Here is a 16,230-nt window from a genome sequence, read left to right on the forward strand (position 1 = left end):
AGATAGAAAAGTTCGGTCAACTCGTTCCTCACAAATTGTCCGATTCTCAGAAAAATTGCGCAGTGACCTCTCTCTTTCGCTGCTCACTAGGAAACGAACAACGGACTGGGTTCAGGATATCATTACTGGAAATGATAAATGGGTATTGTATGTTAGCCATACCAGGAAAAAAGAGTGGGTCCCGGTCGAGGAAACTGCGACACCTGACCTCAAATGAGAACTTCACGGAAAAAAGTGCTTCTCTCAATTGGGCGGGACAGTAAGGGTGTCATTTCCAGAGAGCTTCTTCTAGACTTTGCTACAATCAACGCTGGTCTATACTGCATTTAATTGGAAAAGGTGGTCCATGCTCATCGATTACATCGCCCTAGAGGATCAAAGTTGTTGCTGCTCCATGACAACGCAAGACCGCATACAACTTTTAAGACCCGCCAGAAGCTCCAGACAGTCGGAATCCAAATTTTGTCTTACCCATCGTATTCGCCGGGCTTGGCTCCTACTGATTACCATCTGTTCCGCTCACTCCAGAATCACCTTGCCGGGCAGAAGTTTCATGATCGAAAGGTCGTCGAAACAGGGTTGGACGACTTCTTTGCCTCCTAATCGCAGGAGTTCTAGGCGGAGGGTACTGTTCAACTTCCGTTGTGTTGGCAAGAAGTCATAAGCATTAATGGTAAATATATTACCCATTGAATCTTGTTCGCTTTGAAAAAATACTACTTCCAAAAAAAATCAAAATTTTGCAAAGACTTTTTGCTCAACCTAATATAATCAAAACACAACTTTTTACCATTAGATTTTACAAAAATAAATTGCAGAAAATGTATTTTTCTGTGTACGTATGGAGTTCATGAGTTCACTAAAATTGCCGTACGTACATTGCAAAAAGAACCCACTAAAAATTATATTTCAGAAATTTCAGAAAATTTAATCCTGAAAGCGCCTTTTAACGAAAAAAAAATTGTATCCAGCTTGGTAACATTAATTTCAGGATGTCGCATACGGTGAATATGAAAATAATTGGCATGTTCTATTTTTCAGGATAGTTCTATATCATTTCTCAGGATCCAGCTGTTGTCTAGCTGAAAAGGAAATTGAATCAGTTATAAAAGTTTAGCAAGTCATTTTCAAAGCGAAAAATTCAAAGAAGAAAAAAGTTCTGAAAACAACATTCATGAATTCGTGACAAGTTCTTTTGAAGTGAAATCGAATTAAAAAACGTCTTTCACTTTTCCACTTGCTTGTCCTTTAGGAGAGTAAAGGGTTTCCCTATTTTCTTCCCACATCATTTTTGTCTGGAAATCAAGAACCACTTGAGTGCTCAAAGGGGCAATTGTATGAAAAAATACTTATTTTCCCTATTTGCAAGAGACATCAACGACCAGGTTACCTCTTCCTCCAAAAAAAAGGCGCAAAATATAAATTTTTGAAGAGAAAAGGGATGGCGTCGGAGGTTGTGGTGGAGGTTGCATTCAGCTCTCATTTTCCGATTTTTGATGTTTTCCAGCCAGCAGCAGTCAGCAAAAGTAGTGAATGCCTCACAGGGAGAGGGACTGGTTATCATCCGTTTGCACAGAACTACGGATTGGAAGGCAAGCAAATATGTTGTACTTGTATGTGGAAGTTAGTAGAGGAAAAGTGGAAAAAGAGAATCGGTGTTTGATGTTCAATATTTATAAATATATTCTGGAAGGAAGTGAAGTGCTCATTGAGCTGATCGTGAAAAAGGAATGAGCAATTTTTGACCCAATAAAAATAGAAATGAGAAAACGTGAGAATGAAAAAGTACAAGACGGAAGAAAAAAGATGAGACACCGATATAGGTTAATTCGATTAGTTTACGATGGTCTCAGGAATTTACGCTGCGATAAGTCGCTTTTTTATATATGTTCCTTGGTGTTACAAACGACTTTGGTCTGAAGATTTTTTTCAATTCTCACGCCAAGATCACATTAAATTGTTCACTGATCTTTTTTGTCGATAACTTTTCCGTCACAATAGATAGAAGCATCCCTGATTGATTGGGAAAATATAAAAGATTCTGCAAGTCAGTCTTACCAGAAAGTTAAAGTAACCATAATTTTTTTTTCAAACTTTACTAGTTTTACTCATTATCAGGCTTATGTCTAACGAAACTGTTTAAATTTTCAAATATTCAAATATAATAATTGAATTATCAAACGCTCAAGGTACATGCAAGTTATTATTCTGGAAAAATTTCATAAAATTTTTCCGACAAATAAAATAACTTCAACGAAACAAATAAACAATACTAAATATTGGGATAGATAAACGAATGTTTTGATGAAGTCCCTGACCGAATTCCAATCGGAAAAATGATGTTTCAAAATTAAATAAAATGTAATCTGGTAGTTATTAGCAGATTTGTTGGAATTATTGAACACACTAATGCAAGGCAAAACAAATTGATCCCTGTTTCAGATTTCAGCTGTAGACAATTTTTTAATTGAAATTTTTCTCATTTTCATTAAAAATTTCTTCCTGTAGTATGATCAACACACGGAACAAATTATGAAACTTAATTTATGCAGATTTTTCAGATTATTAGTGTAATAAATTGAAATTTTGGTATATTCATCAATTCAAAAGTTAAGACCAATCTGTACTAAAAAATATGTGGTGTGGGTCTCATTGAAAACTGACGTTTTAAATGAATTCAGTAGGTCTAAAAAACTCACGAACTGGTTATTTTATCGAAGCTACTCAAAAAATTCGAATACTACTAAACATGAATTCCGAAAAAAAACTGTACACTTTCAATAGATCACCTCCAGAATTTCGATAGAAACAGGAACATAATTTTTCAGCCTAGTGCTAAAATATGTACTGCTTACGAGAAAGGTAAACTTGCTCCTTAATTTTCAATCGATTTCGTCAGCAAAAAAATAATTTACAGATCTTAGACTGAAACTTGTAATATTTCAATCCTATTCAAGTCAAAAACTTATTCTGTTTTTGCTATTATATTATATGAAATTTTTATGAGATTTCAATTTTTATTTAAATTCAATAACAAGAATTTATAATAAAAAAAAAGTTCATCGGAAATGGTAAAACGATGACATCAAACAATTATAAACCGAAAAGCTGGAAACAACAATACGGTTTTTGTTAATCACAGAGATCAAGTAGAATGAGAACAGGGTTGGAAATATTCAACAGAGTATTGTGTACTTTTACTTTCGTAACGTTTTTGCACATTCCAATTCGACTTGAAGTTGTTTTTTAAATTCTTCTTCGTCGTTTGAGTTTTCTTGTAAAATAGCTCCGAGATATCCAATGTAAGAACTTGCAACCTAAAAATGCAATTTTTAGAAGGGAAAATTATGCGTTTTACAAATATTTCTGTGGTTTCCCACCTTCCCGTTTTTTGGCTTTTGTCTCAATCTTTTTTTTTTACAAATCGAAGACAAATTTTAATTGACCATGAAAGTATTTTTCTTAAAACTTTCAGTATACCTTCAACGTAGCCAACTTTGATATTTTTGCGTCATCCTCTATTGGAAGGCAGACTCTCAATTGATCAAACATTTTTGAAAGTTGTTGAACTCTATTTCTTTCTCTTGCATTGGCTTCATATCTGAAACTGTTTAAAACAATGGAAAATTGTCTCAAATTTTATAAATTTTATGAACTCACCTTCTCGTACACATTTTTCCGACCATTCTTCTATCAATCTTCCCAGTGGAAGTTCTTCGCCTGCTATTTTGAGTTGGACTTGGAGTAGACTCATTTTCGTCATTAACTTCTGATTTGTTTTGCTTAACGAGGTCATTTTCCTTTGTATCATTTTCTGGTGGCTCATCTTGTGTTAATTGAGGTTGAGATGCAGATGCTTCAAGCATGGACTGAAGAAACCAAGCAAAAAGGTTCTGTTGTAAAAACATGCCACATGATTCCATCACTTGCATGATCTGCTGCTCATCGGACAGTTCTCTAAAAAAAGGAGTTGGTATCTTATTTCATGGTTTGACATCTACATCTTTTTTTTGTCTAGCAGTTTTCTTTTTAAACGTCTTTTTTTGGTTTTTTTGTTTTCAGAAGCACATCATCAATATTAAAGATTTAGAATTCAAAAGGAGTAGCGACAGTGGAGAAATTGTTGAAACACAATTACATTATGACAAAATGATAGAATGTCGTAGTGAATCTTTTCATTATTTTTTTGATAACTTTTTATTTACAGTCAAAAAGTGTTTATTACCCAGTTTTTGCCACTTTTCTCGAAGTCGTCTATTAAAAATGTTTACCTTTGAATTTTATGGTCTACTTATGTTTCACATATTAATATTCAAACGTTGCAGGGAGTCGAACATGCGGCAATGGTATAGTTATCTCAAAAAGTGACAAGAACTCGGTAATTACTACTTTATCACTGTCAATAAACATTTTCCGAACTCCACCTTCAAATTTTCAAAAATAATTACACTTTTTCTCGATCATAGCCATACTTACGAGTTTCCATGATTTCCAGTTGACAAATCCAATGGCTCTTCTTGATGAGTTGTCATACTTGAAGATTCCATAGTTCTCGAAATTGTGCTATGAAAAGTAGACCACACCCGGAGCCTGACAGAAGGAAATACGAATAAACGAAGGGTGCGTGTGGTTGAGCGTACGGGAACACCTGAATATGACAGGTGATTCGGCTTCTTTCAGAGACAGACGGCTTCGCCGGCTGTGTGAGAAAAGCATCACAAGTGGTGGTGAAAGAGACGGGAATGGAACAACATAAGGGGGTTAAGAAGAAGGGATAAAGAGAAGCTATACACAATACTATGGAAACCCTAACAACTAATTATAGGGATGAGAGAAGAATATGATAGGGCGGATGGATAATGCAAATTTATTGCAACAGATTTCTCCATGATTTCTAAAAATAACTTCTCGCTGATTTGTACCAGTGGTATCAAGGAGTTGTGAGCGGATAGGATACTTATCGTCTTTAAATTCTTGCAACTTTGATATTTTTAATTGCTATCTTTTGTGAATTTCGATAAAATAGATACCAGAAGAGATCTGAAGGTATAATATTTTAGATACGTTAGGATCAAAGGGCTTCTGCCCGACCCATTCCTAGAAAATTAGAAGTTCTTAAACTCGCGCTGTACGAATTCCGAACACGGGAGTTAGCTTTATTTATCAGATATGTTCATAAAATAGATGGCAGGCGAGTTTGAAGTAGTCTTTGAATTATATCCTACATTTATCCGAAAACTCTTACAAAGTTCAACAGAACACTTCGGATTTGTTCTTCTTGTCTTCTAATACAACTAAATTGAATGTGAACATCTATGAGCATTTGACTTTTCCTTTTCCCGTCTTCCCTTTCTTATATTAGAAATAGTCGTCGGCGTCTTGATGGATGTGAGTTTATTAGACAGCACAACGATGTCACGTCAATAGGTCAGATGGGCCATACTATGTATAATTTTTGCAGCGAAAGCAGTTGGAAAGAGAATAAGAATACGTGTATAGCATAGAGCCGAGAGTGAAAGAATCGTTCTGAATATAAATGGAATGGAGGATTACCTACAATGGTGTATGAATGGGATGAGCGAAGATCGCAATTGTATGTATGTATTTATATTCTAGATATTCGCTTAATAACCTTAAGTGGCACATGACTATTTAGAAACCCATTGTACAAAATTACCATATTATCAAAAATTGTGCAATCTCCCCAAGATATTTTTATCTACCTAACAACCATAAATTGATGCCTTAAAAAATGTTTTTTTATTGAAATAACCTTTGAAGACGTATTATGCAAGAATAGGCATTATGGAGTTAAGGGTTTGGCATTCGACTGGCGGATGGATGAACAGATGCCAATGCACAATGAGTCCCAGAACAGACCTCATCTCCTTCCGAAAGTTCACAGCTGTGGTTTGACTAAGATTGACACATTTTCGTTTTTCAATTTGACATTTTGTTCGTCCAGTACTCTGAGTACCTACATGATAATTTATAGACTTCTGGCTATTGAAAGAAATGTTTAAATAGAAGCTCCAGGGCTCCGAAAAAGTAAAAGTAAATGATGTGCAAAAGCTCTGTGCGAGTAGCAGCTGGGTATATGGAAACAACATGCGCATTCTCTACCGATTAGACACAGATGTGCTCCACCACGAGCACAGCTTGTGCTCCGCGCCATAGTCCTCCTGACTCTCCTTCTCAATCTCCACATCCGTCTTTTCTCTATTCGAAACACGAATCATCTGCGTTTGTCAGAAAAAACCTCTAACAGATTTTAATTTTCCAGAAGTTGAAAACTTTCAATGCTCCTGATTATATCAGACTCCTGCTGTTTCCTCACTGCCGCACCTTGCCACTCTCTCAACTTTTTGCCCTCCCTGTCTATTTGCTTTGTGAAATTGGAAAAATCTGGTCTCCGGATGGGAGACTCTTCAAATTAAAAATATTCAGTCGCTGCTCTTAGTCAAACAAAAATACATCAAGATTTAGGAACTTAGGAAAAAAATGGTTTGGTGAACTCTTCTCAAGCCTTGATTTTTTCCTATGTTCACTCAAAAACTGGATTTTTTAAAATTTAAATCAATTTTAAACCTGTATACATTAAAAATTGTTCAATGATCGATTTTCAAGAAATTAGAAAGATTTATTAGCCTATTCAATAAAAACTCAGAAAGTTTTTTGTTGAAGATTTCAGTTCAAAGCAACAGTATCAGAAGAAGGCACTTTTATAGAATACATAATATAAAATAAAATATGGAATAATGAATTGATATAATGTTATAAAAATCAGCGGGATGATTTGGGAAATAGAGCACTCAATAACTCTTCGAGAATTCACATGTACAAACAACAGAATTTTTTTGAAAATATACAGACAATGGTGGAGCACAGTTTTTTAAAAAAAGGGACAGCGGAGCAAAGTGTCTGTGGAGGCCCGTGGACAACCGACGGAGACAAGAAAGGGCAGAGAGAATAATGAATAAGCTGCAAGCATTTTGTTTAATACAAATAATTGTTCGGCCTGTCGTCGAGAGTGTAAGCTGCTGGAAGATCCAAGTTCACTGGTGGAACTGTGGAATAAGGCCTGTCCACTACAGAGATTGGTGCGTTGTAGATAGATGCTGCAATTTTCAAATTTAGAATCATGAAGTTCTCGAAAATTATTAATAATGTTATTTGATTTTTTTAAACTTACTGGCAGTAGTCTGATGATGGTACTCTTCAGCAGCAACTTCGGCGTCCTTCTGCTTCTTTCTCTGATGACTCATTCCATAACGAACCATTGCCAAAAGACAGATTGAAATGAGCAAGATTGTCATAATAACCGCTGAATAATTTAATTTTTTTCAAATTAAAAAGAAACGCTTTGATTTACCTAGAATAATCCATCCAACCATTGAGAGTGCTCTTCCCACAAGAGGTTGTGCTTCTTCGTTGTTTTGACAGAAATCGACGGATCTACAATAGAACTTACTTTTAGAAGAGGAACACTTTAAAAAAAAGAAGATTAGTTATATGAGAGTTTGAAGAAAAACTTCACTTATAATAGTAGTTTGGGTTGTAAAAATAATTAAAAATTAATGTTTACCACCGTTTGACAGTTGTTTGCTCAAAAAAACTAGCTCATGGAAAGAGTTGTATAGAAACAAACTGTAAAATGTAGAGATGGCTCTTCAAGTTTCACCACATTCTACTAAATTAAAGTTTCCATCTTTCAATGAAGTATTTTTGAAATTTTAAACGTTAAATAATGATATAGGTAATTTATTTACTGAAAGAAAAAACATTTTTGTTCTATTTTTCCCTAGTTTGTTATATTTGCAATGCCATATTTTCCTTTTGAAATCTTCCCAATTACAGACCTGAGTGGTGTTCCTTCAACTGGACATCCATTTGGTGATGATGTGCATACAGCGGTACATCCTGGCTTTTCGACATCAATATCCAGGTTATCGCGGAGCAAGGTTCGGAACCATTCCAATTCGCTGTTACAGTACCATGGGTTACCTGAAGAGGATTACATGTAATTTTAATGTTAATTAGAACTTTATTGTAGTTGTCAATTTTGTTGTGAAATACCATAAAGGCATTAACATACAGACCGTGCCCCATCCTCCATGTATGATTTCAATTGTTCTTCTTTATCACCACTTACCACAAGCATAGATGACTCTTCTATCGTTTGGTTGTGGGAGGAAAGAGTTTTGGAACACATTGGACGGCATCGTTTGCAGAAGGTTGTAACTGTAAACCACTTGATATTTTTTCTGATTCATCTCATGCTCTCATCCTAATGACTCATTCTACCGCACAGTATACATAAAGGTGTTTCCACAATGTTGCCGCATTTGCGTTTAATTCGAAGATTTATGTGGAAAAGGAGGCAAAAGGATGTGCCGATATAAACAAACAATAATAGAAGGAAGCGGCGTGAATGGCAGAAAAAGTTACGGCTAATTATTATTTAATGTTCTATTAAAAGAATAACTAACCTGATATCCAAATGAGAGATTGCTGGCAAGTTTGCGAATCCAAGTGGTTGAACATTGTCAATTCGGTTTCCTTGCAAATCGATCGAATAGAGGTCGTTGAGGCCTTCGAAAAAGTCTGCTCGAACTCTTAAAATATATAAATTAAGATATGTCTTCTTAACTAAACTTACTGGGATAGTCTGTTCTTGTTGAGTACAATAGCTTGAATCTGTGGAGTTCTTTGGAATGCTCCTCTCTCAATTGTGTCAACTGCAGCTTCAGACATTTCAAGACGAATCAGGTTTGGAATGTGCTAAAGTAAAAATTGTCTATGGATTCAATAATTAAAAATCAGCTAACCATGAATGCATTGTTAGGAATGACCGAGATTGGAGTTTCTCCGATACCAAGAGTCTTTAACTGAGTGATGTATCGGAACATTTCTGGAGCCCAGGATGGGAATTTGTTTCCTGTCATGTACAAGAACTGAAGATTCGGAACTCCTTGGAAAGCCTGCGGTGGAATGACAGTGATTCCATTAAATTCTAGTGAAAGAGACGAGAGAACAGGGAAATCAAGAGCTCCGACTGGAACCTCATTGATTGAGTTGAGTCCGAGATTCAAGTTGGTAAGCGTGTTGCGTTGGTTGACAAGAGCTGACGATGGAATCGAGGTTAAGGAGTTGGTCTCGAGCGATAGTTCCTAAAAATTGCAGATTTAGAAATGAACATTTATACTTTTAAAAACTGACTATTTTCTTAACATGTAGATTGCAATTTATTTTTCTGTTAACCTTTCATTTGAAAAATTAATTTCGTGAGTATCATAAACTTAACCATAAGTACATATTCTAAAAGTTTTTTTGGAAAAATAAATTCTTACAGAAAACATACTAAAAATATATTTAGAACATTAACTATTCATACCTGAAGAAGAGTCAAAGGTCTGAAAACAGTGGCATCTCCGAGAGTAGCATCTGTGAGTCTATTTCCAGCCAATTCCAATTTCAGTAACAAATCTCTCGACTCAAATGCGTTAAAAGCGGTAGAAGAGAGTTGATTGATACGGTTGCGATTGAGGTACAATTTGCGAAGATTTCGGAGACGAGGAATACCTGTCTGTGGAATCTGTCCAAGATTGTTGTCATTCAGGTCAAGCTCAATCAATGAGTCAAGAAGTGGACCATTGAACGCCTGATCGTCAATGTTTTGAAGAGTGTTTCTGTTGAGAACAAGACGAAGGATTGTGAAACTTTGGAAGGCATTCGCAGGTATTGTCGGGATTGCAGTATCAAGAATAGTGAGAGAATCAATCTGAAATATTTAACATCAAAAGATTAATATTAAAGAAAAGCACTAGCAAGAGAAACGCAAGGAAACGAATATTTTCAGTTTCAAACTTACCGGTATGTCCCTGGCTGCCTGAATTGCTTGGATGGCATTTTGCAAACTTCCTGCATTCTGACAAATAATGGCCACTGGTTCATATACTGATGGAGCACACCTACATGCTCCTGATAGAGCTGGGCATTGTCCGTATACTGTGACCACGAGTGTGGCCAATATTATGGCTCGTAGACCCATAGGAACTGAAAATGGTACACTAAAAATATATAGATATCGACAGTGACGAGAGATGAGTTTATGAAAAAGGTTTTAAAAGGTAAAAGGTTTGAATCAATTTGGTAGATGGGAAAGGTAGGAGGTGGGAGAGCCTGGCAGACCGGCCTTCAACTCTCCTCTTTCTGGAGAGGGCTCCTAGAGGCGCGGTATGTGTTATGAGAGTCTACTCTCCGCACTGTTGCCTGCTATTTTGTCGAATCGCGCACAAGAAGAAGGCGGCTACGAGAAGAGATGCGGACAGAAAGTTGTGTACGGAAGGATTAGCAGTCAAGACGCGCGAGACGCTTGGGGACGCCAACCGGAAAACGAAAAATGAACACGCAAAATCAGTGATAATCAATGCGGAAAGTACGTGTTAAGACGAGCCGCGCGGGTGGTAGGCGGCCTGTGATGAACAATGGCATCTACTTCCAGGTCGTCGGTGTTTCGAAATGTAAAGCATCATAAGTGCTCAAGTGGTGCGACAATCCGATTATCAACTTTTCGACCTGATGAAATACTCAGGAAATCTGAAGAAAACCGGAAACATGTTCGAGCTCTTGACCCAGAAACACGTAATGACTCACAAGACAAAAAGTTCTCATAGCCAATTGGGAAATATTCCGGTTTCTTTTGGGTATTCTCCACGTTGTTTGATATGGCATTGTATGAGTGAATGCACATGGAAAAAGAGCAACTCATTCAGCAACTATTGCAATTATTTTCCATTCAAAAATATATGAAACTGGCAGAAAACTTCTGATTTCAGGGTTTTTAATCTTTAAATTTAGATAGTACGTTTCTGAAATCATAACAGTTGCATCTACATAACAAATTTGATTTACTCAATGTTCAATAATTAGTTGTATTACCACTTTTCAAAAATATTTAGGGAAACTTTTTTTAAAATTTTATGGAAAATGAAAGGAAGGCAACACGAATAGAAAAGCGAAATATGAATTGAAAAATGGAATCTAATGAAGCAACTAATACTGTATTTTAACTTTCAGTATTGCAGCCTTCAATAGCATTGCACTGAATAGTCGCTTTTCGAAATTTCGAAAGTATTACATGTTCTATTAATCATGCGGTCTCTGTTAGTGTCACAGTTTTAATGATTTATCGAAAATTTGTACTGAATGCAAGATGAATGAAAAACTGTATATTTTAAAGCAAAGTGTCATAAGAGGTTTTCATTTAAAAAAAACGAAGAACTTTCAGTCAAGTCCAGAAGAAAAGCTGTAGAAGGTTGAAAACCGAAAAAGGAAAAGCGATCTGGTCGAGTGTCTCATATTCAACTTCTCGCATCATTGAACTCTGGTATTGTTTCCTTTTCACTTTTCCTCCGAGCGGCTCTCGACTGACCATCTATGTGACAAGGTAAACAAAAACTGTGACAACTGATATTAATGCAATAGTGCGAACGAGCAGTTCACGAGAACAAACACACGCGGCTTTTGGGATAACTAGTCAATATCCATTTTCCTATTTGGGAGAAGCGTAAAAGGAAGTGATAATCAAAAGTAACGAAACGGTTTGAGATGAGACAGTGTTCGTGTGAGACTACGGTCGGAACAAAACAAGTGTCACAGGTTTGGAGAAGACGAGAAAGAGAGAGAAAGAGCACATCATTCCTGTTGACTCAGCTGGGATTTTGATTCGAAAAAGGGTGTGGTGAACGGTTGGAATTCAACACAATTGTTCGTCACTAAATTTAGACAAAAGAAGCACATTGAATGGGTGCAGTTTTCAAAAGTGAGGTAGATTACATCGAACTACCCGCAACAGAACTGATCCAAGAAAAACAAGTACGCTTTCGGAAGAAATGGGTGAATGATTTATTTTTAAACCCTGAACAGGTTATGGAACAACTGCTGTTCTTTTTTACCTCAAAAGTTTGTTTCTTCGGTATTGTATCTTGGTTTCTTGAAAGATCCACCCAAACATAGCATATCCGTTCAGTTTTTATTTGGAAAAGCTAGTAATCTCAAAGTCAAAACGAGCGTTTAAAAATATAAGTGTACGTTCAATTAGTACATTCAAGAAATTCAGGAAACCTGAATTAAAATTCATGATAGGTATGTTCTTATATATTACTTTTCGAACCAAAAACAGAACGCGTCAGTTTAGCTTCAGAATTCTTATACATAGATTGATTCCCAACTGATTGTTTTAGGGTTTTCGAAGCAAAATTGTTCTTCATTGAATATCTTCGTTGGCTTGATGTGAGTTCAAGCGACCACATGAAACCTAGAAAGAATTCAGAAGTAATGAAATGAAATTATATGCTAACCTTCAGGTGAAAGTTATTCCTGAATGAGTAAAGAAAATGTGCGAAACTGTAAAGATGAGAAAAAAGATGCAATTTGAGACGCCGCCACCTCAAGCTAACAAGATAAGACAATGTAGAATTACAGGTTAGTATTCTTCCGTATGCCAGATTGCATTTGTGTACCGCCTCAGTGGCAATCGGTAAGGTCGGAGGCACCGCCTGCGGTTGAAACCGGCTCCGCGTGTGTGTGTCATTTGATTGAGAAATATCATTAGTTGCTTGGAGGCAAAGATATTGCGCAACCTTTCCGCTTCACCCCATTTCACGCGCCTAGAAAGTTACGGGGGCACGGCGGAAAGTTGGTGATGCTCCCCGCTGCTGCTGGTTGCATATAGTCATATCGTTCGCATTTAGAGTACTTTCTTGAATGAGCATGAGCATGCAAGGAGCATACACTCTCGCATTGCTCTTCACTCTGATCACGCAATTCCTCTTTTCTTTTGGTAGGCGAAGAAGAAACAAACTCTTGAGCGGAAAATAGCGGAATGCATGCGCTTGGTTTCGTCGGTGAGCATTGCAAGATTAGAAATAAAACAAAGAGAACAAGGCGGTTAACGTACGGGATTACTTGATTTTTTGTGAGAAACGTTTTTTCGAGGTTAAGTATGAACTAGCAAAAAATTATCTCGTTATATCACGACCAACTTTTAAAAAATTTGAAATATTTATTTTGAGCTTTGAAAAAACTAACATAATAGAAAGACATCTGGCATGGTTGTTCGTTCTAAATTTGAGATCACAGATCTAAAAACTGGCATAAAAAAAGAAAAAAAATGATTATGAACTTTCTGATGAGTTTGTTTCTTGAGAAGAAGTTGAAAAAGATGACGAAGACGAAGACGATGATGTTCTGAAATCAATTTTTGTTTGAAAGTTTTAATAGTCTGTCTTACTTAGCAGAACTGGATGACGGTGAGGATAAAGATTCCAAACTCTGTGCACTTCCGATTCTTTCAACTTTGTATGGTAGTGGTGGTTTATTGAACCTGAAAATACTTTTAGATTTAAATTTATAATGTGTTTAAACTGCACCTCTGATTTTTATCTCGACTTCTTGAACTTCTTCTACTATTTTGTACATTTGTATTCAAACCGATTTTCTTAATCAGTTCATCAGCTGCTTTTTCTAAATCATCCTGTAAATAAATATAAATTATTTCAAAAACCAAAATATTGAAAATACCCATGAGATAACTCCGGCTAGTTTTTCCATATGTCGTCTGATGGAATTCATTATCATTTGGTCAGAATATGTGTCATTTTCAATTAAATCAGTTAGAACTGCATCCTTGAATTTATTGATTCTTTCCAACTTTTTTGCTTTTTTTGAATTTTCTTCAGCTTTTGAGTGATGGTCTTTTGATGGCTGCAATGCGTAATCAAAATTATATTTCTCAATTTCAATAATTACCGTTTTTCTCCTGGGTGGCTGATAGTTTCGATTCTCAAGTAACTTCGGCTTCACGAGATCTGTCAGACTTGATCTAATTGGTAACGGCAGTCGTAGTCCATGTGGATCTCCATTTCGTCCATTCACAAAGTCAGTTAATTCACGTTGTGACTTGCTAAGTGCTTTTCGTTTGAATGGATCAGCAGATGAAGCTCGTTTTGGTAAGTAATGTATGCCTGAAACATTAAACATTTGATAAAATATTTAAAAGTACTTCAAGAAGCTGAAACTTCACAATCTTATTTCAGATAATTTTAGATTTACACTAATAAGTATAATACTTTTTGAAATAATTTTTCGTTTTTATTTTTAAAAAAATCAGATGTTTCTGGACTTAGCATCGTGTATAACATTGCAGTCAAGCGAGTTTAATTCTAATTTTAATCACGAAAAAATTTATGTCAAGTTGTTTCTTGAATTTTTCAAAGTTTCATAACTGACTTTTTAAAAAAATCTCACACAGACAAGGCTGGATCTCAAAGAGTTATACTTAAAGCGGTATGTAAGATACTCATAGTAAATTTCCAGACTTTGAAACCAGACTCTGATAGTGAGACTTTGATAGTAAAGTAAATCATTTAGTTGAATGTTATAACTCTGATGTTATAAGTTTTGGATCCACATACTTGTGAAATGTTTAAGATATTTTTATTGTCTCCTTATTGAAATTCAACTTACTAATTGGACTATTATACATTGAATGTGGGGGTGTCGCATCAACAACATGTGGAATTCCTTTTGCTAATCGAAAATGATGAGACATAATGGTTTCTGGTGAAATTGCCCATTGGTTTTTTGATGCTCGCATCTGGAAATATTTAGTTAAAATTTTATTGAACATAAGAATAACTAAACGTTATATAAAAGCTTTTGAGAGAACATGTATAGAAGTGACTTTGCCAACAAAGGAAGAGTGGTGTCTTTCTCCGGAAATTAAAAATAAAAAATTCGTGTGAGAAATTACTTTGTTATGGGAAGAACAGAAAACGATTTAGTTTTCCCAGGAGAGAGCTCTTCAAATTAGTTGAAACATAACAGACGGAGAGTGTAGAGACCCGGTCTCCGGAGAGTATCCATGGCAACCAATGCGGAGGTTTAGCTAATAAATCGCGTTTTCGTATCAAGTGTTGTTAGACGGAATGGGATTAAGATGTTGGGAAAAGTAGGCAGCTTTATTAAATTTGTCTTATATGGAATCCTTTTCATCATTTTAAGGGATTCTCAGGTATAATTTAGATGATACTTTTTTATATTAGAACTAAAACTCATAAATAGCTATTCAATTTTTACGTACAATACATATTTAGATGTATTTTTCTGGTGTACAAATGATTTTTACTTTCAAAAGTAAGTTCCAAGCTAAAAGCGCATCTGTTTAAAAATCGAGGAGATAAATGAACTGAAATCAGTGAATAACAGATAAAACACTCCAAAAATTTTAGATTTTTGAAAATTTTGTCAACGTTTTGGAAATTTGCCAAAATTACTGTTATGTATTCGAAGCAGAACCAGGAGGCGAAGAAGAGTAGTTTATTATTACATAACTAACAATTGTAAGGAATAAATAGAAAGTTAGTATACATAGATAGTGAGTTCACGTTACACGATCTTCATATCCACGTCGAGGGTTACGTACACGTAGATACAAAACAATTACCAAACTTGCAAAGAATAGCCAACATTTGGAAAAATATAAACATTTGAAACAAAATTGTTAACAAAAATTGTTAACGATGTGAGTAATTACAACTCTTTGTTACCGAATTTCATTAAAAAATTGGAAAATTTCCTGACCCATTTGGCCATTTTGAAATTATTTTAACAATTTTAACAACTGACGCTCCTCTGTAAATTTTTCATTCTCTTCCAAATAAAACTTACTCATTTCATACATAAACCTGCATAAAATTTTCATCTACAGCCTTCAATAATAATTTTTCTGTAACAAAACAATAAAAACGACCTAAATTTTTACAAAATTGATAAGTGGTCTAAAGGTATCAGAGAGGCAGTGGGTGAGCGACAACTCGCAAGCGCTATCCGGCCACTGCACCGCGCGGAGGCTTTTGCCTGCTGCCTTTCGGCCCTGAGCCGTATACCGCTCCTTATGCGCCCGGGACCGCCCGCCTTCCGCCAGATGACCCCTAGCGACGCAGCGCTTGGCACGGACGCTCGGTCGCCGTTGCCAGCAACACCCAAAGGGCTCCTCCCTTCACTCCATCCACACTTATCTACCGCCAAGAAGCTGGCTTACAGACGCCCGCCACGACGCCCGGTGGCAAAACGGAGAAGACTAGCGTGCATATGCAAACCAAATGCAACGGACAAATGCTATATGTTCTCTTTCAACCCAGGCTCCTTTTCCCATAAGGCTCTCTT

The 16,230-nt window shown here is 36.0% G+C and overlaps 3 protein-coding genes and 5 non-coding genes across 8 annotated transcripts; 2 read left to right on the forward strand and 6 right to left on the reverse strand.

The window, feature by feature from the left end:
• Window positions 1-3,007: 3,007 nt before the first annotated feature.
• Window positions 3,008-4,706, reverse strand: hlh-10 (Helix-loop-helix protein 10). Its single transcript, NM_073000.4, has 4 exons — window positions 4,477-4,706; window positions 3,661-3,957; window positions 3,481-3,601; window positions 3,008-3,317 (listed from the first exon to the last, which is right to left on the reverse strand). The coding sequence occupies exons 1-4, from the start codon at window positions 4,545-4,547 to the stop codon at window positions 3,198-3,200; spliced, it is 609 nt and encodes a 202-aa protein (NP_505401.2). The 5' UTR covers window positions 4,548-4,706; the 3' UTR covers window positions 3,008-3,197.
• A 1,117-nt stretch (window positions 4,707-5,823) lies between these two features.
• ZK682.11 lies at window positions 5,824-6,173 on the forward strand. The gene has a single exon (NR_069175.1). It is a non-coding gene; the product is annotated as an Unclassified non-coding RNA ZK682.11 (non-coding RNA).
• A 446-nt stretch (window positions 6,174-6,619) lies between these two features.
• On the reverse strand, window positions 6,620-10,056 carry lron-2 (Leucine-rich repeat-containing protein 15-like). The gene is made up of 10 exons (NM_073001.7): window positions 9,872-10,056; window positions 9,395-9,781; window positions 8,829-9,170; window positions 8,660-8,781; window positions 8,490-8,615; window positions 8,153-8,241; window positions 7,860-8,004; window positions 7,373-7,455; window positions 7,193-7,324; window positions 6,620-7,118 (listed from the first exon to the last, which is right to left on the reverse strand). Exons 1-10 carry the CDS (start codon window positions 10,049-10,051, stop codon window positions 6,997-6,999), a joined length of 1,728 nt encoding a protein of 575 aa, NP_505402.1. The 5' UTR covers window positions 10,052-10,056; the 3' UTR covers window positions 6,620-6,996.
• On the forward strand, window positions 8,315-8,447 carry ZK682.12. Its single transcript, NR_069176.1, has one exon. It is a non-coding gene; the product is annotated as an Unclassified non-coding RNA ZK682.12 (non-coding RNA).
• A 127-nt stretch (window positions 10,057-10,183) lies between the features above and the next one.
• On the reverse strand, window positions 10,184-10,520 carry ZK682.8. Its single transcript, NR_069177.1, has one exon. It is a non-coding gene; the product is annotated as an Unclassified non-coding RNA ZK682.8 (non-coding RNA).
• A 2,527-nt stretch (window positions 10,521-13,047) lies between these two features.
• ZK682.7 (uncharacterized protein) lies at window positions 13,048-14,661 on the reverse strand. The gene is made up of 6 exons (NM_073002.5): window positions 14,530-14,661; window positions 13,813-14,027; window positions 13,585-13,767; window positions 13,434-13,537; window positions 13,295-13,387; window positions 13,048-13,251 (listed from the first exon to the last, which is right to left on the reverse strand). The coding sequence occupies exons 1-6, from the start codon at window positions 14,612-14,614 to the stop codon at window positions 13,179-13,181; spliced, it is 753 nt and encodes a 250-aa protein (NP_505403.2). The 5' UTR covers window positions 14,615-14,661; the 3' UTR covers window positions 13,048-13,178.
• A 1,167-nt stretch (window positions 14,662-15,828) lies between these two features.
• Window positions 15,829-16,128, reverse strand: F44A2.13. Its single transcript, NR_102049.1, has one exon. It is a non-coding gene; the product is annotated as an Unclassified non-coding RNA F44A2.13 (non-coding RNA).
• Window positions 15,830-16,128, reverse strand: srpr-3. The gene has a single exon (NR_069178.1). It is a non-coding gene; the product is annotated as an Unclassified non-coding RNA srpr-3 (non-coding RNA).
• Window positions 16,129-16,230: the final 102 nt, after the last annotated feature.

Source organism: Caenorhabditis elegans, chromosome V, assembly GCF_000002985.6.
Source record: "Caenorhabditis elegans chromosome V".
Classification (NCBI taxonomy): Eukaryota; Metazoa; Nematoda; class Chromadorea; order Rhabditida; family Rhabditidae; genus Caenorhabditis; species Caenorhabditis elegans.